This window comes from Ictidomys tridecemlineatus, chromosome 10 (genome assembly GCF_052094955.1).
Source record: "Ictidomys tridecemlineatus isolate mIctTri1 chromosome 10, mIctTri1.hap1, whole genome shotgun sequence".
Classification (NCBI taxonomy): Eukaryota; Metazoa; Chordata; class Mammalia; order Rodentia; family Sciuridae; genus Ictidomys; species Ictidomys tridecemlineatus.
The window spans coordinates 3,885,397-3,911,560 of record NC_135486.1 but is presented as its reverse complement, the minus strand read 5'-3'; the positions used below and the strand labels follow the sequence as shown (position 1 = coordinate 3,911,560).

Here is a 26,164-nt window from a genome sequence, read left to right as displayed (position 1 = left end):
GGAACAGAATAGATTGGTGGGAGAAGGTGGCGCTGAGAACCAGACTGGGACTCACACACCTGTTCACCTGTTCATGATCATCAGGGCACATTCACACACACACACACACACACACACGCACATAAATGTGCACACACACACACAGTGGCTTAACTCTCAGGTGTGACTTTGGTTCTCCTTTGAGGCTACCTTGATCTGTAATCTGCCTGAATGCCTCTTGGGAAGTGGTCTATGGGTAGGGCCAGGGTGGGACGCAGAGGATAATTTTTCACCGACTCTACCTCCTTGAGAATAGTGGTTCTTGAACATTGGTGTGAATCAGAACCACCTGGAGGGCTGGGTTGGGGCTCAGTGGTAGAGCACTTGCCTACATGTGTGAGGCACTGGGCTTGATTCTCAGCACTGCATCTAAATAAATAAAATAAAGTTCCAACAATAACAACAACAACAACAAAACACTGGAAAACATGTTTAAAGTAGAAATAGAGCTCAGGAGTTGGCACTGAAGGAGATTCATGGCTCTTCAGGTATGATCAGTCGATAACCACAATGTCATGTACCTTATGATGCAGCAATCCCAATCCAGGTATTTACCCAAATGAAACAAAAAAGTTTGTTCACCCTTCACACAAACACCTGTACATGTTTATAGCACTTTGTTCATAATCATGACTATGTAATTTTACATAATTAACTTTCAAATCCTGAAAACGACCAAATGCCCTTCAGATGGTAAAGGTATGGACTACTTGGGGTTCATCCTTACCAGGGAACCCTCCTCAGAGGTAACAGCACGGTGGACCTGAAGAGGGGTACGCCAAGGGCAAGAAGGACACACGGGCTACGCAGACTTGATTCCATTCATTTGACATTGGAACAGGCAAAACTGCAGGGACAGAAAGTAGGTCACTGGGTCCAGGGACCTGGGGTTCGCAAAGGCCTGGCTGCAAGGGACAGAGGGGTGAGTGGGATTGACAGGACCCTTTACCTTGATTACGGTGCTGCTTACCCAACTGAATGCCAAGGATCACAGAAGGAGACTTTATTACATATAAATTGTACCTCAACAAGAGACAACTCAGTGTGAAGGAAAGGACAGTGAAGGGTAAAAGTGGTTTATTCAGACTTAACCCACGGTGTAATCTGAGAGCAGAGCAGTTTCTAGATGTGGGCGGGTCCGATGGCAGATGCTCAAGGGTGGAAATCATGCCGACTGATCTTTCCATGGGCACAGTACTTCCATAGGCAGCTGGGGCCTCCCGAGAGCCGCCCTGCCACTAGGACACCCACACTTGGACTTGGGGTTCAAGGTGTTGGGCTAAGACCAGGCGCCCAGGTTTGCAGGGCTCTGGGTGACGCTGTCCTTCTTCCCACTATTTTGCCTTTTGAGACAGCTCTGTGGACATCTCTGTGACAGGGGCTGTGTGGAGCACAGGTCCAGGGGTTGCAGTGAGGGGTGGCGTGGCAGGGGGTGGTGGAGAGACAGGGGCTTTCCCAGGCCAGTGTTCCTAGGGCAGAGGACCAGTTGGCTCTTGTCATCTGTCTATAGAGTCCTCCTCTCTCTGGGGACTTTCTCCAGCCCACACGCTCCCTGCATGTTCCTAGAATTCCACCTTAAAACAAGCTGGATGTACTTATGGCCAACTTCTCAGCCTGGAAAAGTTTCACTTAAGCGATGACACACTGCAGTTGGACCCCGTTCACCCACATCTGGAAGCCACATGTCGACGGCAGCTGTATAAAAGTCGGCCCTGCAGACCTAGGGTGACATTTTTTTGCCAAACGCCAGGCAAGCATGGACCTCACTGTCCTGTGGGTGCTCCTGCCGCTGGTCACCGTGGCCTGGGGCCAGTATGGCGACTGGGACCCGTACCAGCAGTACCAGCAGTACCAGGACTACAGCGATGACGGGTGGGTGAACCTGAACCGGCAGGGCTTCAGCTTCCAGTGTCCCCACGGGCAGGTCGTGGTGGCCGTGAGGAGCATCTTCAGCAAGAAGGAGGGCTCTGACCGGCAGTGGAACTATGCCTGCATGCCCACGCCGCAGCGCCTGGGGGAGCCCACGGAGTGCTGGTGGGAGGAGATCAACAGGGCCGGCATGGAATGGTAAGGGCTGCGGGTGGGGCCCTGGACTCTCAGGGGATGGGGTGCCCACCGCCTGGCACATCCTGCACCACGCCTTCCCTGCACCTTCCCCTGGCGTGCTTCAGGTGGGGCAGGGCTGCCCGTGGCAGACAGGACACAGACCCCAGGTGGCCACCCGCAGGTGGGCTCCCTGAGGTTTTGTTCCTTCCAGGGATAGAACCTACTCGTGATTGGGTCCAGGGGCTGGTGGGGTCTGCAGAATGGACACCACAGGAACTGAAGTTGCTTAAGAGACGTTATGGTGACTTCACACTGCCGTGACACTGGAACCCCATTTCCATTTTGTAAATTGTTTAACTATTTCACAAAAGCATTAGTCCACAGAAGTTGGGTGAAAAGAAGCAATTGGACCCTCCACACAGAGAGTTTGAGAAATACTGGTTTAGAGGAGTGACTGGGGAGAGGAGAGAGGACCTGGGGAGGAGGCAAGAGAATGAGTGGTTCTCCCGCCCTGCCTCCATGTTCTCTCAGTTGTGGGGACCGAGAATCTTCTCTGCCTAAACCTAGAGAGGGTTCTGTTGCGGGAACATAGTTACGGGAGGCCTCAAGAGAGAGGCCCTGTCCTCCCCTGAGGGTACGGGACGGGCTCCAGCGTGCACTTCCCCCAGTGGGAGCGAGTGGGGGTGACCGTCCCAGCCAGGTCCAGCTCCAGGGGCACTCGGTCAGAAGCCCATCCCAGCACCAGCTTTTCACAACACCTGGGTGGAGCCTGGGCTTCCGGGTCTGGGGCGGAGGGCGGAGGGCAGAGGCCAACCTGGGGAGACAGGCCTGGGGCGCAGGAAGTCCACTGGCCAGCTGCCAGGGTGTGTCTGTGGAGCGAGCCAGACGGCTCTATGGGGGCTGCAGTGGCACTGTGTGGAGTGGGGGTGGGGAGGCTCCATCATAAAACAGGGGTCACACGACCACAGTCCAAGAGGAAGAGACACCGGTGGGTGGAGGAGCCAGGCGAGAGGGGCCTCTGACAAAAACAGCTGCTGTTTATTGAGTGCTGACCCTCAGCAGGCACCAGGCTGAGCCTCTGTATGGATTATCTCATTTAATGCTGCAAACAAATCCATGAATCGTTCCATAGACAAACTGTGGTCTTAGAACTGGTGCTTCTCCTCAGCTGGGAAGCTGAGATTTGGATCCAGAAAGTCTTAGCTCCCAAGATGATGTGCTTAGCTGCAGTGACAGGCTCCGAGAGGCACTCCTGCCACCCAGCGAGGGCCCTGGCCCTGAAGCTCACCCTCTGTCTGCAGAGCCTGGGCCACAGGACTGGGGCCAGGCTAGCCCTTCATCCTGGGTGAGGCGGATCTCTAGCTCAGGGCCAGCCTGAAGGGCCAGCCTGGTTACTGCAGCTGAGCAGGGGCCCTGCTGGCCTGGGGAAGGGTGGGCAGGGACAGCTGTGGGCAGGGAGTTGGGCCCAGAGGCTGCCTGCACAGCCCTAGTGGCCTTCCTCGTCCATCCCTCTGCCTCCGGCAGGCAGATTTAACGATCCCAAACCCCTTCAGACCGATGGCTGGCTCCAAGATCAGGCCTGCTTGTGGACAGGACAGAGTCCAGCACTCCCCACAGCCAGGCTCGCTGCCGGCACGCAGCACGGAAATGACCTAGTTACACTGTCCCTCCAGGCCTCCGGTTCAGGCCCCTCATGTGGTTAGGGCCTCGTTCTGACAGCCTTTGTAGGGCAGCCGAACAGGAGCACTCAGCCGAGCTCCTCAAGCGCAGCAGGACAGCCCTGCACTGAGTCGGGAGGACTGGGCATGGATCCTGGTGCTAGTGACCATGTGCCACATGACCTTGGCCCAGGGCTCCACTCTCAGGCTCCCAGCTCATTGGAAACGGGCACTCAGCCGGGCAAGCTCTGCGGCCCAGGGAGGCACGGCGCAGCCTGGAAGTGCCCTGCCTTTCTTGCTGTCTGCGGATCCTTTTGTCCTCCCTGCCAGAGAGGGAAGCCAACGATGTCTAGTCTTCAATGTGCCAACTCACGGCTGGTTTGTCAGGAACCCCCAAGCAAAGAGGAAGGAGAGGACGTCACAGGTTTGGTTTGGCCCCTGGGAGTCCAGAGACAAGCTGACCGCCGTCTCCCCTCCTCCTCTCCGCACTCTGGTGTGCAGGGCCCAGTGACCCTTCCTTTCTCCCTTCCACCTGCTCTTGACCTTCTCCCCCTCTGCTAATCACAGGCTGAACATGCAGAACAGCCTCTTTTCCATGGGACTTGGCCGCCCCAGACGGATGCCAATTAACCCCCAGGTATTTTTTCAGATGATCATGACTTTGAGCTCAGACTCCAGTCTCAGTGAAATATTTGAAAGGAAAGAAATTGCTCACAGGCTGGGGAGCAATCACGTCTGCCCATTGGCTGCCAGCTCTTGTCCTTTCTGGGGGAAGCGTCTATGCTTGTGTGCAACTTGGCCACCTTACATAAGCAAATCAGCGTACGTTTTATTTTAAGAGGGGGAGAGTTGTGACAACAGTGTCCAGGACCTGCGGGAGAACCTTGCTAATAATGGGGCACCATCTAAAGGACACTGCCATCAGAGCCCCGAGCCAGTAAAGCCACGGTTCCTCCTGTTTCTCTGCTGAAAACCCTGTCTTGGGATGCCGGATTCCCAGGCCCAGACGCCCACCTCCACCACAATGATGGCCAGGAGGTGGGCTACTGAGGGCAGGCCTGAGCTACTCCAGGGGATGTTCGCTGACTTGGGTTGGCACGGTCCTGTGTAAAACTGGAATGTTCTAGGGAGGCTGGGATGCTGTGTGGTGGAAGGAGCTCTGGGCTGGGATCAGGGAGCCTGGACTCACGGCTCCTGTTGTGTCATCTCTCAGCTCCGCGGCCTCAGAGAACTGACAGAACATGGAGTCAGGGCAGGGAGAACCATTGCATTCTGCTTGCCTTTGCCTCCACGCCTCTATCTTCTGCTTCTTTCCCTGGCACAGGAAGAGAGAGGAGGAGAGGATACCCTCCTCACATGTCGGTAGAGGGCGTTACGGGATGTTACAGGAAAAGGTACCGAGCGCTCTAAAACCAGTCTGCAACTAGACCCATGCCCGGCTCATGACTTCCTACCAGTGGCAGCTCAGAAAGATCTAGTGAATGAGGCGTTTGATGAGGCCTCTTTCGGGCAAGGCAGATCTCACAGAACTGAATTTGGAGGAAGAGTGTCCTGTGTAGGGGCCCCGTTTATACCAGAGCTGAATTTATGAATTCGCCCACGACAGTTCAGACAATGAGAAGAGAAGCAGGGAAACTCCCCTCAGGGCTGTGTCGGCTTCCAGGCGAATGGGAAGCTGGACTTGTCAGGCGGGAACCTGGTTTCCACAGGTGACCGTAGTGAAGCCCAAGGCTCTGCACCGCCCCGGTCAGCCGCCCCTTCCTGGTTGTGAGCCAGTGCAGGGCCCTGCCTTCCCTAGGTCAGCACTGCCCACCCTCTAAGCTTCCTCTACTGCAGTAGCCGTATGGCCCAGGGGGTGCTGGTGTCCTTGGCCCCGTGAGCACACGGTGAGCGATAAGTCTCCTCAGTGCTGGAGGTGCCCCCAATTCCAACCCCGGCCCCCATTCCCTGCAAGGTCCCCGTGAAGGAGGTCACTTTGCTCTGTCTTTGATCCCCAGCCTTCCCGTGTGTGTCTACAACAAGAGCTTGGCTTTATGGTTCACACCTCATTTTGGTTTTCCACATGTGCCAAGATGCAGAATGGTCTTTGAAGACCTCCTGAGGATCTCAGAGACACACCAGGGGGATCGCCAACGCATGTTCCTGCCGCAGGATGTGTCCCTGATTCAGTTTGCATTCTCCCATGGTCTTCATGTCTCCATAATTTAAAAAGTAGACCACTAAACTCTTTATTTCAAAAGCTTTAAAGACCAAATGTCACACGGCATCTGGTTTGAATCCTGGAACAGGAAAAGGGCATTAGTAGAAAAACTGGTGAAATCCCAGTGAAGTCTGAAGATTGGGCTGGCTACTTCCTTATGAGGCACAAACACCCCCAGGTTCTGAAAGGTAGCCCCCAGGGCAGCGAGGATGGAGGGCAGACATCAATCTCGTGGGTTGTCTTTAAAGCTCTTAGGTCAGTGTGAAGCTTCTTCAAAATGAAAGGCTAACAGGCACATAAAACCGAAGGCTGTGGAGTACACCTGGAATTTAAAAGGCAAACTGACCATCGCCAAAACCGGGAATCCCAGGACGGAAAGGCCTGGGAGCAGTCACACCACAGATTAGGAGGTGGAGCCCCAGGGAAGTACAGTTGAGAAAGCAGTGAAACGGGACATTTCTGCAAGCTCTGTGGTCCTGACCCAGATCCACGTGGGGACGTGGGCCTTGTTCATACGCTCTCCTCCATCCTGTGCTTATGGTCATTAACTTCACAGACTGGAAGGATCTGAGGTCCCTCACACAGGGTCTGTGCTCTGGACGAGGTCCTGTCCAGCCTTGGGGGCCTTCACCACCGCAGTGGAAAGCAGGCGTACCCGCTGTGTCTGTCTGAACCCGGCAGACCAGGGCTCTGAAGAGGGAGACCCACCACCGGCTCATGGCTCAGGAACGGCAGGGCAGCCAGCCGGACGTCCAGTGTCAGGGGCAGGAGAGAGGTGCTGATCAGGCCGTGGTGTGGGCTGAGCCAAAGAAGTCATCGAATCCACGCAGGAGGACTTCTGAGGGCAAGAAGGCCGTGGGGAGAGCGGGTTGGCAGATCTAGGACTCCCCCTGACCTTCCTTCCCTCCAAGTCACTCTCAGTACTGGGAACCCGTTGTCTGGGAGCAAAGCGCTCTTAGCTCCTGTAAGGAAGGCACAATCCACTTCTTCCTTCAGAGATTTGCCTGTCCCTGGGCTCCTGCCCGCTACGATCCTCCAATCAGTAAGAGACTTGCAGAGTCGGGAGGTGTGCTTGTGCTTCTGAACGTCTAAGGACTTTGGAGTCAGACAGAAAATTCCCCAAACACAGCCCCAGCTCGTCCTTGACCCAGCCAGGCCAACCCTCAAACCCTCAGTCTCTGCATCTATGGGCCCCGCGGTGGTTGTGGGAATTAAATGAGGTGATGTGTGTATTTTACTGGCTGGTGTCCGTAAGAAAATCACCTAGCCTCTCTAAACCTGCATTTGCATTGCTGTGACCAACAATGACTACTCTGTGGAAATCGGGGCTCATGGGGATAAACATCACATTGTCCACCACTTACAAAGTTGGAGCAGAAATCCAGATTGTCTGATACCTACCATTTTGCTTTTAAAGCACCTAATTCAATTATGATCTCTAAACATTAAGTGCACGTCATCAGTAGCTTGTTACAACTTAAAACTCACTGAAGTAGCGTGGGACCTTGCCTGAAAGGCCTGGAATTGCTTCCAGGACAGTGAACACCTCTCACTAGATGCTCTGGATCTTCTTAGGGCCTTTGTGGTAGTCTCCGCAAGGTGTGTTTTTCCAAAATGGGCCAGGGCCTCTGTTTTAGGGAGGTGTTTGCCCTCTACCTTGTGCCAGGTCTTTCCATCCAGAGAAGCTGCTTCCTGCCTTGATGCCTGGTCCCGACTGCTGGCCTGAACCTGGACGTGGACAGCAGGACTCTCGCCTAGCTGCAGGCGGGAGCGGGGCAGACTGGGAACAGCGGGGCTTTGCTCACGCCATACCTTTGGAAGGAGGATGGGTCATAGGTGGTGACACTGTCACGCCACAGGCTGTTCAGTGACAGGACATGTTGTATGAGGTACCTATTGACCTGTCACAAGGAAGACAAAGCAGTGTGAGCTGGAGTGTCAAGGAAGGAGGACCTCTTGGAGTTGGGGAGGTGGGGATCTACTTTCTTTTTATTTTTTTTAAATTTCATAACTGGTCCCTTTTATTTATTTTTTATTGGTTGTTCACAACATTACAAAGCTCTAATAGCATTGCAGACGGCTCACAAACAGCGTCTCTTCCCCTTCACATGATCCTGTCACTTTGCAGAGATGGGTACATGTGTCAGCAGAAGGGTGAGATGGATCGTGGAGTCACTGGGTTTGGGCGTAAGAGAAAAATCCAGAACTCTAAAAGTTCCTTTGACCGGGCAACTGCCTCCCAGCTGGGTTTGCCCCTGCCCTGCCCTCCCTGCCCGCTGGTCCCTGCCCGCTGGTCCCTACCCGTGCTCCACTCTCCATCTGCTTCTTATCTCCGATGTCCACCACCACGAGGTCTGCTCATCAGTACCAGACCTCCAGCAAGGTTCCCAGACCACGTGCAACACATCCACAGAGCAGGTTCTACGGAACGTTTGTGGAAAGACTTAATGGACCTTCCACAGTTCTGTGGACCAGGTTTTGAGAGCCTGACAGCAACTTAAAGAAATATTCTGGGGAGGACAGTATCACCAAAAGTTAAAGCTTTAAGAGAATGAAGCCCTCCTGGTACAACTGCGAGCCCCATCCAGCTCCAGGAAATGGGAAGACATTTGAGGGCGTCAGGAGGCCACGCCACACGGCCCCCACATCTGGATCCCAGTCAGAACTGACCTGGCCCATCTCTGCAGTGGGGTCGGGGATAGGGCAGCACACGTTGACTGCACCTGTATGTTTGGGAGCTGGGAAGGAAACACCCAGCACAACCAGCTGTCCGTTGTGTAAGACTTTGAGGGCTCTTGACCACAGGGTGCTGTGTCCCTTCACCCCCTTCTTCACCCAGCCAACCCCACTGCAGCTGCCAAGAGGTCACACTTTCTGTAAGTCTAACCTGGGCCCAGCAGGGAAGGAGGGACCGGAGCTCAATGCAGCAGTCCACACACAACCCACAGGCTCACCCACCTCCCAGGTCTGGCTCCCGCTGTCCTTCCTGCCCAGTGGCCCTGGACTTGATGCAGAATCCAGACAAAATGAGAAAGCCTGGCCAGAGTGACCGGGAATAGGGCAATACGGACTTAATTTTCGTGCTCCCCCAGAGCTCACGGGCATGAGCTCTGGCCAAGGATAAATCCTAACTTGGATCCTGGACCTTCAGTCACACCTTGGCATTACGTCATGGAATCCTCTCAGTGGCTTAGGTGGGGCTCCACAGAACATGCTGAGGTCAGAGCTGGGCCCAGCACTCTGTCTGCTGACCTCCAAGGGCTCCTCTCTATGTCCTGCTGATTCTGTTTTGCTATTGCAGAGGCAGAAGAAATTTTCTGTCTGAAATTTGCTTTCAGAGTGATGGCCTGAGATTAGCCATTTTCAGAAAGGTCATTTTCTGAGAACAGTCTGAAAATGTTCTTGTCAGAGGAGGAGTAATTGCCCTGTGATTTTCCTCTAGAAAGCCTCTAGTCTCAGGTGGAGCAGGGCTAATATTGCTGCAGTTTGTGACACTGAAATTGACTCTCAGGCTTCCGGGGGACGGTGAGAGAGCAGGGGGGAGAGTGGAGCAGGAGGCGCCTCTCTGGGTGAGTCCAACTCACCTGTCCTGCAGACCGACCGCTCAGGAGAGACAAGTGGGTGCTGTGGAGTGAATCAGAGCCTCGGCACCCCCTTGCACCACTGTTTCCTTTGGAATTGAGCTGGGGTAACGGCAGCGATGTAGGCCCTCCAGCTCCCCCCGCCCGGTCAGGCTCCCCCATTTCCTTTCTGTAGGCCTGGCCCTGTGCCTACAATCCTGCAGCTGAGGTCAGTGTGCAGGTCTGAAGAAGCTTTGCAAACAGTGAGGGACAGAGAGAGCCGTGCAGGAGAGGGGCTGGTGGAGCAGAGCACCCCGGCGCCCCGCCCTCCGCAGGCCGCTGAGGGAGAAGGCGGGCACAGCCAGGCAGATGGCTCACCAGCTCCATGGAAACCCTTGGAGGAGTTTCAGGGCCTCGCACAGACTTGAGTGATGGGCTCTTACAAGTCACTTCTGCCTCCGATATGGGAAACGGCTGCGCCGTCACAGTTCATCCATTCTTCCATTAACATTGCAGGGCCAGGGTCAGGGCCTATGAGGAATGCAAAATAAAGATTAAATGACTGTTTCCCACAGGACTGCACTTCCTCTGGAGGTGATAAGACATAATAAAGCATCTGTGCTACAGTGTGGGTGGCCAGACTCCCACAGCAGCGAGCTCTGCCTCAGGGAGGTGGTCGCTAGGGTGTATGGGAGTCCACCTGTCACTCGAGGGGAGTGGCTTCACCAAGTGCACCCCCAGCGACTGCAGACGAGATGAATACAATGACAGCCTGGAGCTGGGTGCCGTGGTGCACACCTAATACCAGTGACTCAGGAGCTGAGCCAGGAGGAGTGCAAGGTCAAAGCCAGCCTCAGCGACTTAGCAAGATCCTAAGCAACTTGGAAAGACACTGTCTCTAACTAAAAAATAGAAAAGGGCTGGGCCCCAGATCAGTGGTTAAGCACCCTGAGTTCAGTCCCTGGAACCAAACAATAATATTAATAATGACAGCAGGAGAGATTTATTAAGCATCGAACACCACTCTCCTAGGAACCTTCTGTGCACTGTCTCGTGTGATCTGCACAGTGAGCTGGTAAGTAGGTGCAACTATTATGTCCACTTTACAGATGAGGACACTGAGGCCATTGGGGAAGGAAGCCAGGTGCCAGATGCCAGGGATAACAGTGGCAGCAGGGCCCTTGCTTGGAGCCTCTCTGCTACACCACTCTGCACGCCGTGGAAATGCATCACTCCAAGACCCCGTCCTGGAGGGAATGATTCTCACTACCAGCTCCTGAGCAGGCTCACTCTACCGAAAGGCAGCCTGACTGGTGCCGGGAGCAGGTTGGCAGTTCACCCCGTGCTCCTAGGCCTGGTGCCTGTGGGGTCCAGTCGGTCTTCTCTGGGCAGTGTTACCTGGGGTGGTGTGTGAGAAGGTGACACAGCGGGCTACCAGGCTGGCTGCCGGCCAGCGGGGAATTCGCGGAACTTGGCTTGCCCTCAGCACTCTGCTCAGCTTATCTTCCTGCGTCTATTTCTACTTAAGGGAACTTACTGCCGTGGGAACCCTGTCTGCTGAGGGTTGCTGAGTGCCCAGAACAATGGGAGCCGTGGCACCGTGGCTCCAGGGAGGTCACAGCCCAGCCCAGTCCTGAGGGCTCTGTCAGAGGAAAGCCACAGCCCAGCGCTGGAGAGAGGCAGAACCCAGCACCATGTGCTGATCCTTCTCTCCCCAGAGGCACAGGAGCTTGGCTCTGACTCTTAGGCTCCTGCTGAGGTCGCCTCCCCCCCACGTTGCTAGGAATTGGGCAGCAGAGAGCATGCTGGGAGACAGGCCCCAGAGCTACCCACGGCGCTCCCCCCTAGTAGCCCAAATGTGCCTGTGTGTGGTTGAGTACCCGGATACCGAACGAATGGAGAGGGAAGACGCCTTCCAACCAGGGATAAGCAACCTGATTAATGTCTAGATTCGTCAGATCTGCGAGTTCATTTCCAGCAATGAAAAAGAACAAAATAAAATCCAGTTGCCAACGGTGTTGGTCTGCGTGCCAGCAAGGCCTCTCCACGGCCAGCCCGGGCACTTACTGTCACCTTGCTTCTGACACTTTCTGGGACTTTTCTTTTCTGGGCTGTATCCCAGCAGCCATCAGGCTGAGTCACGAACTACCTGCTGTGCCCACTCTTGAAAGGGGACATCCAAGGCCAGGATGAGTAGAAGACGCCAAGACACGGAGGTGGCTAAAGACCTATTTTGTAAGGGTTTGTTCTGGGGTTGAATGTGTCCTTCAAAGTTCACGTATGGGACACTTTATCTCCAGATTCATGTAGACGGTATTTGGAGGTGGGTCCCCTGAGAGGCAGTCATGGGGGAGGGGCCCTATGATGGCGAATAGGGGCCCAAGCTGGCCCACTTGCTCTGCCTGAGATGCCCTCCACCACGTTAGGATGCAGCAAGAAAACCCTCACCAGAGGCGAGGACCAGGCGGCTGGATTTCCCAGCCACCAGAACTACAGAAACCTCTCCTCTTTATAAACCACAGACCAGGGCAGTCCGTGAAGGTCATGTTTGGGTAAGGTGAGAACCCTCTGAGCAGCACCCTCATCATCCCAGCAGAAAGGGGCAAAACTTTGGGTGCTGTGGGCTTTGGGGGATGGGAGAAGGTGGTGCTGGAGATGGGACAGAGGAAGAAACGTCTGCACTGCTCCAAGCCCACCCTTGGTAAGGAAGGTGCCGTCACATACAAGGGCCAGTTCCAGGAGCAGCACAGCTGAGCACCAGTGGAGCTGCTTCCTGGACCGTGGACGGGGCGGAGCTGCCACGTGTGAGGAGCAGGGCTCGGTGCTAGGACAGGAAGGACCCTGGAGGGAGCTGAGTTCCACTGGCCTGCTGCTCCTCTGTGGGGACTGCCCACCTCTCTGGCCTCTCGGCAGCACTGGGGCAGCTGGGGACCCTGTGGCACTAGGGCTTGGACAAGGCTCCTGGACAGCCCTGAGAACCTGGGGTGGTAGCCCTGGACAGAGCCCTGCACACTTCTGGGCTGCGATGCTGTTAGCAGAGAATAGTCCATGGACTTGAGTTCCTCAGTTCTCTGGATTTATATGTGTCTCCTCCTCCTCCTCCTCCTTCTTCTTTATTTGTTCTAATTAGTTAGGACAGCAGGATGCATTTCAATTCATTGTACACAAATGGAGCACAACTTTTCATTTCTCTGGTTGTAAGTGATGTTGAGTCACATCGTGTGTTCGGTCACACATGTACCTAGGGTAATGAAGTCCATCTCATTCCACCATCTTTCCTGCCCTCCTACCTCCTCTCCTCCCCTCTGCCCAAAGTTCCCCCATTCTTCCCATGTCCTGTCCCCCATTATGGGTCAGCATCTGCATGTCAGAGAGAACATTCAGCCCAACACTTATTATAGCTTGTATTCTTGATAACTGCCATTCTGACAGGGGTGAGATGAAATCTTAGAGTAGTTTTGATTTGCATTTCTCTAATTGCTAGAGGAGTTGAACATTTTTTCATATATTTGTGGATTGATTGTGTATCTGCTTCTGAGAAATGTCTGTTCAGTTCCTTAGCCCAATTATTAATTGGGTTATTTATTTTTTTGGTGTTAAGTTTTTTGAGCTCTTTGTGTATCTTGGAAATAGTGCACTATCTCATATGCGTGTAGTAAAGATGTTCTCCCACCTCTTAAGTAAAATGATTAATGTTATCTTTTACTTTAAATGGCCTGAAAAATATACAATGTTGCATTTGTAGAATTCATAACCACCCGTTTATGTATTCCTTCACCTAACTACATATCCATAGAGGTGTCTCAGGAGCAGTGTCCTCTAACTTCCTCCAGTTGAGAGACTCTGAGTCATTTGAATATTAATGGTGAGCATTTGTCATTTCTACCTAACTTCTATTTTTTGTATAAAAAGGGAACATATTGTTAGCATCAGGCCAGGGAAGGAGCAGGTGGTGTCTGGGGGATCTCGGGAAGGTCTGTTTGTGGGTCAGCGTCTTAGGTTCTGGGTCTGCTCTCTCCTCCTCAGGTACCAGACGTGCTCCAACAACGGGCTGGTGGCGGGCTTCCAGAGCCGCTACTTCGAGTCGGTGCTGGACCGGGAGTGGCAGTTTTACTGCTGCCGCTACAGCAAGAGGTGCCCGTACTCCTGCTGGTGAGTCCCTCCTGACCCTGGGGCTGCAGGGAAGCCCATGAGGATGAGGGATCGCATTAGAATTGCTGCACTGCAGGGAGCCTGCAGCTGCCCAAGGTGCCCTTCCTCCTCTGACCAGAAGGGAGACAACATGGAGCAAGGCCGGGCCTGACCCCAAGTGCCCAGCCACTTCCCAGGGGTGCTGAGCCTTGACTGAGGCCTGCCGACCGTGGGCCTGAGCTTCTTCCCTCCTCCATGCCAGCTCCCTGTCACATCCAAGGCTGCAAGACCCACTCGGGGGCCTGGATCCCCGCGTCCCCCTGGGAGAAACCAGCCCTGTCGTGGGTTGGTTCTAGGACATAGTTACAGACAGAAAAGGAGCTGCTGCTCCTTTCTGGATCCATTTGAAATCACAGCCTGTGGGGTTCTGTTCTTCTCCTCTCCTCGGCTCATGCCCAGTGTCCACCAACCTAAGCGTCCAGTGGACTGGGAGAATGTGTTTGTTATTCACCCAGATAACTCAGTCCCAGGTCCTTACAAGCCTGGTGTTTCTGCCTTGGACAAAGGGACCTAAAATGTCACCACACTTGAAGGCTGGTTCAGGCTAGTGATTCATCTCTGCAGTCTGACGCTTGGCAGGACCGCCTGGCGGGTTCTGTGTGCCTCTGCCATCAGCCAGTGCTACTCCAGAGGCCCGAGAGGCTTTCGGGGTCCCTAGGGAGAGAGACAGCATGAAGCACTGACAGGGAACCCAGAGTCCCTTCAGTTGAGGTCTGTGGCTGCCTGAAGGAGCAGCACCCTCCCCAGCCCCCCAGCTCCCCAACCTCCTTCCACAAAGCCTCCTGCACCTGCTCCTGGTGAGTCCCAAATCAAAGGTCCCAGCCAGGGAGTGGGTGGAAGGAGTCTCTGTGTGGTCCTCCTGCAAGCTCTCCTCCCTCTCCCTCCTCCCCTCCCCACAGCACAGCCTCTTTCTCTCTGAACAGCCTCAGTGCTTTGGGGGACAGTGTCTTTGGGGCACAGAGGGGTGATGCACTTAAGCAGGTTTTGCAGAAGTTTGCCGGGTCTGGAGCCCGCCCTCCCTCCAGACCATCCATGGATGATGGCTGGGAACCAGGTGTTTGAGGGCTTCCGAGCTTCCGATGCCTCAGTTCCAGAGGTGCACTGTCTTCAAAGAGAGGATGAAGGTTCCAGAGAGGAGAGGAGAGGGGGTGAGAGACTGCCAGCCTGCTGGGGCCTGAGGAGTGGCCTTCTGCTGTGTTCCTGCCCCATCTGCTTGTCTCAGGATGGAACTAGCCTCCCTCTGGCGTTCAAAGCCTTCACGATGTAAATAAGCACAGCTGGTCCTTGACAATTTCCTGGGCAAGGCTCCTGAGGAGTGACAGGGGACGGGGTCAGGTGCCTCTGACCCGTCCTGGGTGCGCCTCTTCTCAGGATCTGCTGTGTTCTGTGAGCCTGTGCGCCTGGTTGTTCTGCCCAGGCGTCCACGTGCCTCTGATTAATCAGGTTAGGGCATGGGCGGTCATGTTTCTGAACAAGATGGATTCATCGGGTTGTGTCCTGTCGCTGGGCCTGGTGTTGTGGATGTGTGCTGACAGGTGTGGGGTCATCCCGCCTCAGCACTGAGACTCAGAAGGGCAGGGCAAGCAGACCCTGAGGGGGGCCCCCTGGGTGTACCTGCACTTGGAGGGCTCTGCTTCTCTATGGTGTTAGAGCTGAGAGCTGCCCTGGCCACAGGAAATGGTGCCTGTTCAAGGAAACCTCGAAGAAGCGGCAGAACGGGCGTCTACTGAGCACCAGGGCAGGCTGTGAGACTCACTGCCCAAGCGTGTCTAGACATTTCAGAGTTAAACGGCCTGAGTCATGGGGTTCTAGAGTGTCTTTCTAAATCGGATGAGACCTCTAGGGCACATTTCTTCAGCATCTCAGCATATGGCCTGGCACAAAGTCGACCCTTAATAAATCTGTGAAATGAGTAACTGCCAGTTTCTCGGCCTAGGGACGGGCGCTGGGGAGGACTGGCGGCTGTGATGGAGCTTTCCAGCCGATAAAGACGTCTTTTGTGTGCATTACTTTACTGAATCCTTTTAACAGCCTTGCCGAGGGAAGTGAGAACTGGGTCCAGCACTTTCCCACAGTGAAATGCTGATGACTCTCTGACACAAGACCTCCCCTTACCTCACTGTAACTGGCTGGTCTCCCTCCAGGGAACTCGGCTCCCACAGTGGGGACCACCCTCTTCCCCTTGGAGAGCATCGTGCACTGTTTTGAACTCGCAAAGTGTCCAGCATCTCTGTGCTGAGAGCATTTAGGGATTTGGACATACCACCACTCTGGGCTGGAAAAAACAGACCACGAGCCAACTCCCAAATGAGTGCAGCATTTATTTGTTTGGTGGGAACCAAGGTGCTGCTCTGATGTGGGCCTGTGCAGTCTCTGGCTGGGCAGTGCGGCTCGCTCATCCTGGCTAGAGAGCACATTCCTGATGGATGCGGACACACTGTGACCCAACGGTCCCCGCCGGATGGGACGAGCATGTGAACTTGCATGTATTTATTTGTGAGGGAGAATTTAAATTCCTGGTCCAGTGGTCTGCAAACCTCAGACACATGTCCCTGGAGGCGCCCCAGCCCTTCAGAGACCGCTGGGCTCACTTCCACTCTCCAAGCAGGCCCAGCTGCTGCTCGTCGCACGCCAGCCTGTCTCCTGGCCGGGCAGAGACCGAGGGTGTCCCCGGAGCCAGAGGCCTGCACTGAGCAATTGTTTCCTTTTCTAAATGGTCTGCGGTCTTTAGTGGGTTCTCTGGAAAATATATATCTTGGCAGGAAAATCAGGCATCAACTTGCCTGACCCTTACATCTCCCTTCACCCCAGGGGTTCTGTGCCTCTCAGACGTCACATTCCCCACTCCTAGCTCCCCAATCTCCGTCCCCAAGTCCCAAGCCAGAGTGGTTCTCCCGAGGTCCTGGACAGCCCTAGTTAACAACAGAATCGGTGAAGCTGCCCATTGCTTTCTCTCCCCATCCAGAGCGTCCAGTCCAAGCTCAGGGCCTGTCCTCAGGTCCATACCTCAGTGCAGGACGGGGTGGGTCTGCCAGCCCTCTCCCCGTCCTGCTGTGTCAGGGACAGGAAGGACTCACAGGTCCCTCCGTTGTGCGTCGCCCTGCCCCTGGAGGGTAGCCTCTGACACCAGCTTTCCCAGAGGCCTGGTGGGAGGGCAGTTCTCTGTGGATTCCTCCCCAAGAGCTGGAAGTGTTGGGAATCCCCAGGGTTTGAGGCCCCACTAACAGCCTCACCTTGGGTGGCCCAAGCCACCAGGCCCTCCTCCTGCCCCACAGCAGCCCCTCTGGGCAGAACGGGTCATCCATTTCCTCAACTGGAGTGGCCGTGTCACTACTGAGCCATGTTCATAATTCAGACCTGTCCTTGCTGCTACACACGGCCAGGGCCTCCCCGCCACGTCCCCCTCCCGGGACTCACACCTCAGACACAGGAATTTCCAAGTCTGGGTCCTCTGGAGGCTGGGAGTGACAGGCCCCGCGGGCAGGTCTGGTCCTTCATTCCGCCTCGTGGGCCTCACCCCTCTACTGGGCTCCAGAGGCGACCATTCAGCTCTCACACAGCAGCTCCTCACCAGTCACCCGCGAACATGAGTGGATATACAGTGAGCAGAATTCGTAGATTTGGGTTGAGCTCCCGACGGGGAGGAGGAGGGCGGCTTTTGCTGTGGAAGGGAGCAGAACCTCACACACTGAAGCTGCGACCCTATACACAGAGCGGGAGCTGAGGGCAGAGGCTGCGACCTTTTTCAGAGGGCTGAGCAGGGCCATCTCTTTGCCCAGCACCGAGACGTCCCTCACCTGGTGAGGGAAGAAGAGACCTCCAGGAGCAGCAGCAGAGCCAGGAGGTGGTCACTCTAGTGGAGGGGGCCGTTGGGGGGACATCATGTGGCTGATGAAGTCAACTGAGTCACCACAAAGGTGCTTGCCGACCAGGCCTGGGCTGGGACAGAGCGCCAGAAACTCCGTTCCAAGAGAGCAATGTGAAGAATGCTCAGGGATGTTCCTCTTCCAATGTAAGCCGGAGATATCCCCGGGACTGTGTTCCCTGGGTCGTGACACTCACCGAACTGATGAAACAGGAACCCCAGATGCCACCAGAAGTCGGCCAGGGATGTCGGACACTCGCTCTCCGGTCCCAGCTCCAGGGAGCAGGCAGAGGTCTTGGTCCTCAGTCCCACTGGCCAAGCCCAGCCCTCTGGGGGTAACCAGGGTACTTACTCCTTCATGGGCACCTTTCTTTATACATGCACAACTGCAATGGGTTTTATTTTTCCTATGTTTGCAAAAATAATTTAAATGGTTCAGTTGCAACACCTGTTGGTGACACCAGGGCATCACCAAGGCAGACAAGGCGGCCTCGTCGACAGGTTCTCGTTCCCGCTGCTTTGCTGGAAAATCTCTGTAGAGAGGGTGGATCATGAGCAGGCTGGGTTACCAAGAAAGCGCTCCGTGATTTGCTGTCGGGATGGGGCACCTTCTTGCTGGCGGAGTGTGGAGCATCAAGCCTACAGGTGTGGGGGTCCCCTGACCTCCCCACACAGGCTCCGAGAAGGAGTGCGTGGGGCCACGTGCCGATGATCCTGAGCTCACCACGTGGCCATCAGCAGGAAGCACGACACGGTGACACGATTTTAATCAACTGCTGAATATGTGGGGCTGGTCTGCCAGAGGACATCAGAACAGGATATTTAAATCAGGCACTAGTCAGGTCCACAAATTCAGCAAAGCCACCGTCCTGACCTCCTCCCTCCGCCAGGCCAAGCTGAAGGCTTCTTTGAAATGTGGGTCAAGACTCAGTATGAAGTGGCTGTGCCAACATTTCCCTGAAGTGGCCTGGAAATTCACAAGAAAGCTGCACCACCCCTGTTCTGAGGAAGGCCAACGCCACATCCCACAGGCCCTGACCAGGGGGCCTCCTCATAGTGTCTTCCCCACTAGTCCCTATACCCTGTCTCTCTCAGTGTCTAGCTCTGAAAGTCCAAATTCTTTCTTCTCTCAGAGGAGCTATTGATTACAGGGCCTTTCATTTATTAGGAGAGAGAGAGAGAGGGAGGAGAGGGAACGAGGTCATCAACAACTAAATGGAGACATCCGTCTGGTTCAAAACTGCAGCCTCCTGGGCCACAGTGAAACACAGGTTCTCAGACTGGGAGATAGCTCAGTTGGTAGAGTGCTGACCTTGCATGCACAAGGCCCCGGGTTCTAATCCCAGCACCACAAAGAAATAGACAAGTTCTTGCTATGAGTGGTGTTTGGGAGGGTCTCTTCCTGCAGTGATGGAGTCATGTCTCCCTCCATGTTCTTGGTCTCAGAAAGTAGGAGTGATTTCTGTCAATACCCAACTTCTTTTACTATCTCCCTTACTCAGGGTTTTTAAAGCGATTCTAAACTTGACCTCATGGTTTTATGACACAAAACAAAGCAACAGCCAAACATCACACAAAACCAAAGCCAACTGGGACCAGTGAGCATGTGTTGCACCTTCTCCAGAACATTCTAGAAACCCCCTGGGCAGCAGCCCTGTCTACAGGAGGCTTCTCAGATGCACTGTCCAGCTGGGCAGGCAGCCTGGGTCTGTCTGTGATCAGACATGAAGTCAGAGTCCTCGTTAATGAAAGCATTACACCATCTTTTCCCCCTTGGGGCTTAAGGCTTCTTGATGTTTACCAAAATATGCAAGTTTTTCTTCCCCACTTAATTCCAAATATATTTAACTATCCAAGTAATCAGAGGGCAGATTGTAGTGGCCAATACAAACTTAAGAAATGAAAATCTAGCCTGATTATTTCCAAATAGTTTTGGCCATTGAATTTAGCCTGATTCACCATTGCCAGATAGTGAACACTCTCTTGGCAGAAGTGAAAACATGATTGGTTATTAACCTTTTTACCTCATGTGCAAACAGTTTTGTTCTGGAAAGCATTTTATGTTCCCTGAAATAAAAGGATTTCCCTCACAAAAAACTCGTTGGCAATATTCATGTTCCCTCATAAAAAACTCGTTGGCAATATTCATAATCCCCTCTTTTTGGGGAGGGGGTAAACATTAGCTCAGCCCTATTAGAATCTTCAAGGATCACAAAGCAGTGGGATTCAAACAAGGCCCTATTAGGTCCACGGAGGGGACAGTTAATTGACATTTTCATTAGAAATAGGAAGTCCATGGGGTCTGGGGTTGTGGCTCAGTGGCAGAGCCCTTGCCTAGCACGTGGGAGGCACTGAGTTTGATTCTCAGCACTGCATAGAAAGAAAGAAAGAAAGAAAGAAAGAAAGAAAGAAAGAAAGAAAGAAAGAAAGAAAGAAAGAAAGAAAGAAAGAAAGGTTGGTTTTGAAAAACAAATATTTAACAAAAAAAGAAAGAGAGAGAGAGAGAGAGAGGAGAAGTCCTGCTTCCAGGTCTCTGCAGAGGCCCCCATGGGCCCTGAACTAACAGCCTGGTTCCCTTCATCTGCACAGCAAGCAGACACACGCAGCCTGCTCTGGCCTGGGCTTGGCGTCTGATAGAGCATAATCATGTCTGGAGAAAGAACAATGATAGAAGGAGGGGAGATGAGCAATGTGGATGGAATGACCATGAGCCAGGGGTGGCCTTGGTTTCTGCTCCTGTCCGGAACTCCTGGGCTGACCACTGTCCTGCTGCACCCAAACCAGGATCCTCCAAGGACCCCTGCAGCTGAAAACTCAGGCTTCTCAAGATTTCATGACCCTCCTCACCATCTTAAGAGGAAGATCATCGGCCTGTGGTGGGGAAGATCTTTCCACCATCGATATGCAATGACCTGGTCAACCTAAACCAAATGGAATCACTGGTGCTCACTCACTAACTGTTTCCTGGGCAGCCCTGGGGATGTGGATAGACTTGGAGAACCCACTTCACACTGAAAAGACTCTCTTGGTCTGAAGACCCCAGGATCAAAGCCCTTATGAGAACCCAGGGGCTCTAGGTTTACTCTAGGATGAACCACAAGAAGCCTGCTCAAGAGAACCCTAGAATTGACCCTACCTTGGGGAAGAAAGAAGGGAAAAGAGGAAGAAGAGGAAGAAACAAATATCTTTAATGATTCCACATCTGGTATTTACCATAAGGTGGCTTCCATTCTTTTATAAGAACAGGAAACAGATTAAATGACTCTCCCAAGGACATTTATTTATTTTGCAAATATTTACTATGTACCAGGAACTGTTTTAGTTGCCAGAGAAACATACACAACAAAAACTTCACATTTGTGGAGCTTACATTTTAGTTGAATAATTTTGAACACTTTTTCAATTGTGACCCATGATAAGAAATACGCATTAAACTATTACACAATAGGTACATCGCATCAATATACATACACATACAAAAAATTTACATCTGCATACTGACTGATCTTTATTGCATGCAATGCATTCTCTGATATCTTCTGTTCTTTTTATTTCTTCCTTTTTAAAACTGGTCATAGCCAAATCAATTTTATGATCTAATAATGAGTCATGATCCACATTTTGTAAGCATCATCCCAGGTGGCTGGACTAGAATGTGACTATTTGATGTTGCTTCCAAGCCTGGGAAGTCTGTGCCTCTTCTCGTCCAGCCAGGAACTGGAGGGTGGGGGTGGGAGAAGGCTGCTGTCCCTGGGGTCTGGGGGGGCTTGGAGGGGGCTGTAGCCCAAGATGTCCCCCTCGCCTCTCTCCATTCTGTTTTCTGCTTGCTCCCTGCCATCATGGCCAGCTTGATCTTTTCCCCTGCCCTCTTTGTGCTCCCACAGGCTGACGACAGAATACCCAGGCCACTATGGGGAGGAAATAGACATGATCTCCTACAACTACGATTACTACATGCGGGGAGCGACCACCACTTTCTCTGCTGTGGAACGGTGAGATGGGAACCCCTTCCCTGGGGTCGGGGGCAGCAGAGGTAGGAAGCGGTTCTAGTTGAGATCACGCCTGCAGGAACAGCTGGCGGGGCTTTCCCTCCCGAGTTTCCTGCTTGGTCAGGGGCTAGCCCAGGAGTTGGCTGGACAGCAGGAGGCAAGGAGAGGTGAGCTGGTGTGAGGAGCTCTGTTCACAGGGCGGCTCCCCTGGGAGACGAGGGTGGATCCCGCCTGCTCCCAGAGGGGTCCTAAACCTGGTGTCCCTTGATGTCCCCAGCTCTTCCCCACATTGATTTCAGAGAGCACTTCTCTCACCAAGCATCAAAAGAAGAAGGCAAAAATTGTTGGCAGAGTGTCCACTGTCACACTGGACCCTGTCCAATCCTGACGCTACATGACCCCACTTCGGGAAGGAAGAGAGGAGAGGAGGGGCATGGGAGGGAAGGAATACAATGGCCTAGTGTCTTGGTCGGTGGGTAGCTGTAACATAAAACCTTAGGCTGGGTAATTTATAAAAAAACGAAAGTTATTGCTCACCTTCTGGAGACTAAGAAGCCCAAGATCAAGGTGCCAGCAGATTCCGTGTCTGGGAAGGACTGTTCTATGCTGTAAAGGACACTTCCTGTGTCCTTACAGCTCCTTTTCAGCCTCTGTATTAGGGCACTAATCCCAGGGGTGAGGGCAGAGCCCCTAAGACTTAGTCACCTCCCAAGAGACTCCGCCTCTTAATGCCAGTACACCAGGTTTCAGGTTCCAGACTATGAATCTGGGACGAAGCACTAACAGTCAGACCCCAGGGCACCCACTAAACATAATTACAATGAAAAAGGAATGCCTCAATCCTTGACAATGCTAGAATTTTTTTTATATGAAAGAGAAAAAAGAAGAAAGAAAAAAAATGAACTTTTAAAATTCCCTCTCTCATGGTCAGCTCCCAACCCTACCTAGAATACAGCAAGACAAAACAATAAGAAAACAAAAATCAAGATTCCTGCAGATATGTCCTTCCCCTGGAGCTTGGCCCAGTTCCACTATGATACAGAGAGGTACAGGGTAATTCAGGGGTCAAAGACTGGCTTGCCTACTTTTAATAAGGTGGTGGTCACTCTGTACAGAAATGAATTCCTAGAAAATGACCAGTGCATATTTTGCAAACCGAATAAAACTTACATTAGCTCATGAGATAACTATGCTGAATTTGAGTGTGACTTATCTTTTGTGTATATTTATGTTTTCAAATGAGATTACACCTCCTTTTACTGAAGATAACGTATTTAAGATGGCATAGAGTTTTTTTTGTTTGTTTTTTAAGAAAGACATTAAGTAGCTCTGGAAAAGCCCAGTAGATATTGGAGGCTCCATGAAGAACAAAACACCCACAGGAGAGACCCACAGTTATCAAAACTTAACTCACTTAGTTACCTATTTTCTAAAAAGAGCAACTTAGAGAATATTACTTAGAATGAAACTCGTTTCATCAATGAGAAGAAACAGCTGAATGATGTGACGCACAACAAAAATCTTTAAACAAAAGGAAGGCCAAGAACTCAGTGAACGAGGGAAACTGTGCCATTGGGCAGGGAGGTGTTCCCCACAGTGCAACAGGCAACTGCGCATAGTAGGGTGTCCAGTGCTCCTAACAATGTCTCCAGGTCAGAAAGAAATCGATTCTGCATTTCCTGGTTAAGAAGGCAGAAAGGAATGCAGTACAGAGAGAAGGGCATCCAAAATGATTGCAAAATAAATATATTTTGGCAGTTCAAATGTGCAATTCCTGATGGTTTGGAAATGTTCGGTCTTATGGATAACCTAGAATCATAGAAAACTGAGGAATGCATCATTGCATTGTTTAAAAATGAATACCACCCCCCCCCCCAAAATGAGTATACCCATGCAATTTTGCTGCTGTCGCTAATATCAGCAGCTTAAGGATCTCTAAGTTGGGTTTCTTGGCCCTTGTGAAGATGCTGAGGCCCAGGTTGGAGGGTATGGCCCGAGAGACTCCCTGGGCACCTGCCCGCCTTCATATGCAAATCATGGTGGTTCCCTTTTAGTAAAGAACTCGGGGACTGGCATGACCACTGTGGACATCTGGAGACAGACAGACAGAGGTGTGTCCTATGGTTCTGCATGTGAAGCCTACTCATTAGATGCCACTAGTGTCCCATCCCCAGTTGTGACAAGCAAAACTGTTTGCAGACATTGCCAAATATTCACTAGAGAGCAAATGCACCCCCGGATGAAAACCCTGTCCTGGAAGGAACCCAGAGATTGAGCCTGGGGGGAGAGCTTGCTCCTCTGAGGACCAAGTATCTCTCTTGGCATCGATTAGGCAATTAGTTAACTAAAAATTAGTTAATTTTTCTTAAAAATCAGTAGAAATGCTGGGCCGTAAAGTCTGATTTACTTCTGTTTCTTGGTACATAGGTACACAAGACTGGCCGCCAATCTGCTCAATATCTAGAACAAGCCATGTCCTCTGTGGACATTTGTAGAAACACACACCAATGAATAGCTGATAGATCATCCAGAGCCTCAGAGGCTTGCACTGGGCGTCTCCTCCCTACTGCCCTACGCAGGTACCTGGCAACGCTGGGAAGCCTGCGTGGGCTGCTCCAGGGGGCACATCGACCCCCAGAACCGGTGGTTATCCCACCTCCCGTTCAGAAGCTAACTCTGAGTCAAAGGATCCCAGGGTGCTTTGGGGGGTTTTGAAGGATTGAATACAGGGAAACTATTTTTGCCCTTTATCGGGACTGGGCAAAGGGCATGACAGCTTCGTCCTCTAGTGGGATCAGGGGCACCTTGCTGGGGGGCAGCATGGTGTGAGGTCCAGCAGACTTGGAGTCTGACTCCATCACCTCTTACTCGTGTTCCCTAAAAGCCATCCCTTAGCCCTCCCAGCCTGCCTCTGCCCCTCAACCCAAGTCACGTGAGACACTGAGAGAGCAGGCTGGGTGCCTGAGGGCTTCCAGTCCAGCCACCAGTGACACTGTTAAATGGGGCTGGGTCAGCAGAGCGTCGGGCAGGGTGGCACCCAAGAGATTGTTATTAAATGGCTGAATGAAGACATGGCCCTGTTCTTAGCAAGGAACCTTCCCTGACAGGTAGCCACACCGTGGTTTTCAAAGGTGAGCAATTCTGTGTCCCCTTGGGCCCCTCCCCACTTGCACTCAAGGGCCACTCCATTTCCTGTGTTCCAGAAGGCGGGCATTTCCTTTTCACCTGGGGAGGGGGGGGTCCTACGTGGTCCCCTCCCTTCATTTCTCTGCTTAGTGCTTTCTTAAGAGACACACAGGAGTGCAGGGTGGACTGGCACCGTGAGCGCTCAGTCAAGGGGGTTCCATGAGAACACAGTGGCCCCAGAGAGGGAGGCAGAGGGTGTCAAACAAGTGCTTTCACCATGTCGCTAGCCTCTGGTCCTTGAGGTGCTCAGGGGACGCTGTGGGGAGCTGGCCACCAGAGAGGAGCAGGAGCCTCTGTGTGGCTGGAACCTCACTGTCCCCTTGCAAGGGGCAGCCAGGCCTCCCGCAGATGTGTTGGTTCTCTGGAGACTTCAGGGACAAGTCCTCCAAGGACACGGTGAGCTTTGGTCGATCCTGCTCCCCAGATCCATCCTGCTCCCCAGCAAGTTCTTCCCCTGGTGGGTGGCTCCTCTCCCTGACGTTCCTTCCCACTGTCCCCACAGGGATCGCCAGTGGAAGTTCATCATGTGCCGCATGACCGACTACGACTGCGAATTTGCAAACGCTTAGATCCGCCTCTGCCAGACCTGGGCGAAAGGAAGGGGCCTGGAGTCCCAAGTGTCCTGCGTGTGACTTCAGCCGGAACTCCCCCCCTCCCCCCTAGCTGTTTCTGCCGCTCTTTCTTCTCCCTGATGCGGGAACAGCCGTGCCAGACGCCTGGGCCCTTCTCATGGCACCACATTTATAAGGACATCCACAATTAAGCCGCGTTTCTCGCTTTCAACATATTCCGTAGCAATTGTCTCCCATGACTGGCCACACGCCCTGCAGGGCATGTGCCCACTGGGCTCCCAGGCGCCTCCTGGGCCTGGCTCACCTTGCTGCTGCTTTACTGTAAAATGAGCTTTGAGTTCAGCACCGTGACCCGGGAGGGAGGGAAGGAGAGGGCGGGCGGGCAGAGCTTGGGGAGGGGTGTAGCACAGGTGCTCTCAGCTAAGTCTGTTGGAATGACACCCGGGTCCTCACAAAGCAGGCCTCTGCCTTGAAGTGACGTGTTTCCACCCCCCTCCACAGGGCCTCTGTGCTCCAGGGGACCTGCAGGTGAAAGGGGGGTGGAGGGGTGAGGGCGGAGTTGAATCTCCCCAACTCAAAGGCGAAGGTCCGTCTACCCCAATGAGGGTGTGTGCAGGGGCCACGGAGCCGTAGAATCATGTCAAGAGAAAGGTCAGAGAGTGGGACTCAGACTGGGAGCTGGGCAAGATGAGCGTGGCCGGGTCGCTCTGGGGAATGGGAAGTAGTGTGGGGTTACTGGCAGCCAGAGGCCAGCCCAGGACTCCCGGGGGGCTGGCACATGCCTGCAGCCCTGGGGCGGCTGGCCAAGCCTCCTGCACTGGGCCTGGGTGTCTGGGTGGGAAAGGTGGCCTTGAGGAT

At 53.2% G+C, this 26,164-nt stretch overlaps 1 protein-coding gene and 1 long non-coding RNA gene across 5 annotated transcripts; one reads left to right on the top strand and one right to left on the bottom strand.

The window, feature by feature from the left end:
- Positions 1–1,662: 1,662 nt before the first annotated feature.
- On the top strand, positions 1,663–25,633 carry Dpt (dermatopontin). 2 transcript variants are annotated; one of them, XM_078022278.1, is made up of 4 exons: positions 1,663–1,911; positions 13,530–13,655; positions 21,444–21,551; positions 25,237–25,633. In XM_078022278.1, the coding sequence occupies exons 1-4, from the start codon at positions 1,796–1,798 to the stop codon at positions 25,301–25,303; spliced, it is 417 nt and encodes a 138-aa protein (XP_077878404.1). In that variant the 5' UTR covers positions 1,663–1,795; the 3' UTR covers positions 25,304–25,633. The 2 variants fall into 2 exon arrangements, with proteins under 2 accessions (XP_077878404.1, XP_005319895.1); XM_005319838.5 differs by having other exon boundaries at positions 1,668–2,106.
- LOC120887450 (uncharacterized) lies at positions 5,956–10,213 on the bottom strand. 3 transcript variants are annotated; one of them, XR_005730700.2, is made up of 3 exons: positions 9,882–10,213; positions 8,245–8,364; positions 5,956–7,844 (listed from the first exon to the last, which is right to left on the bottom strand). It is a non-coding gene; the product is annotated as an uncharacterized LOC120887450 (long non-coding RNA). The 3 variants fall into 3 exon arrangements; XR_013426339.1 differs by lacking the exon at positions 9,882–10,213 and adding an exon at positions 9,528–9,850 and having other exon boundaries at positions 5,956–8,118; XR_005730699.2 differs by lacking the exon at positions 9,882–10,213 and adding an exon at positions 9,528–9,848.
- Positions 25,634–26,164: the final 531 nt, after the last annotated feature.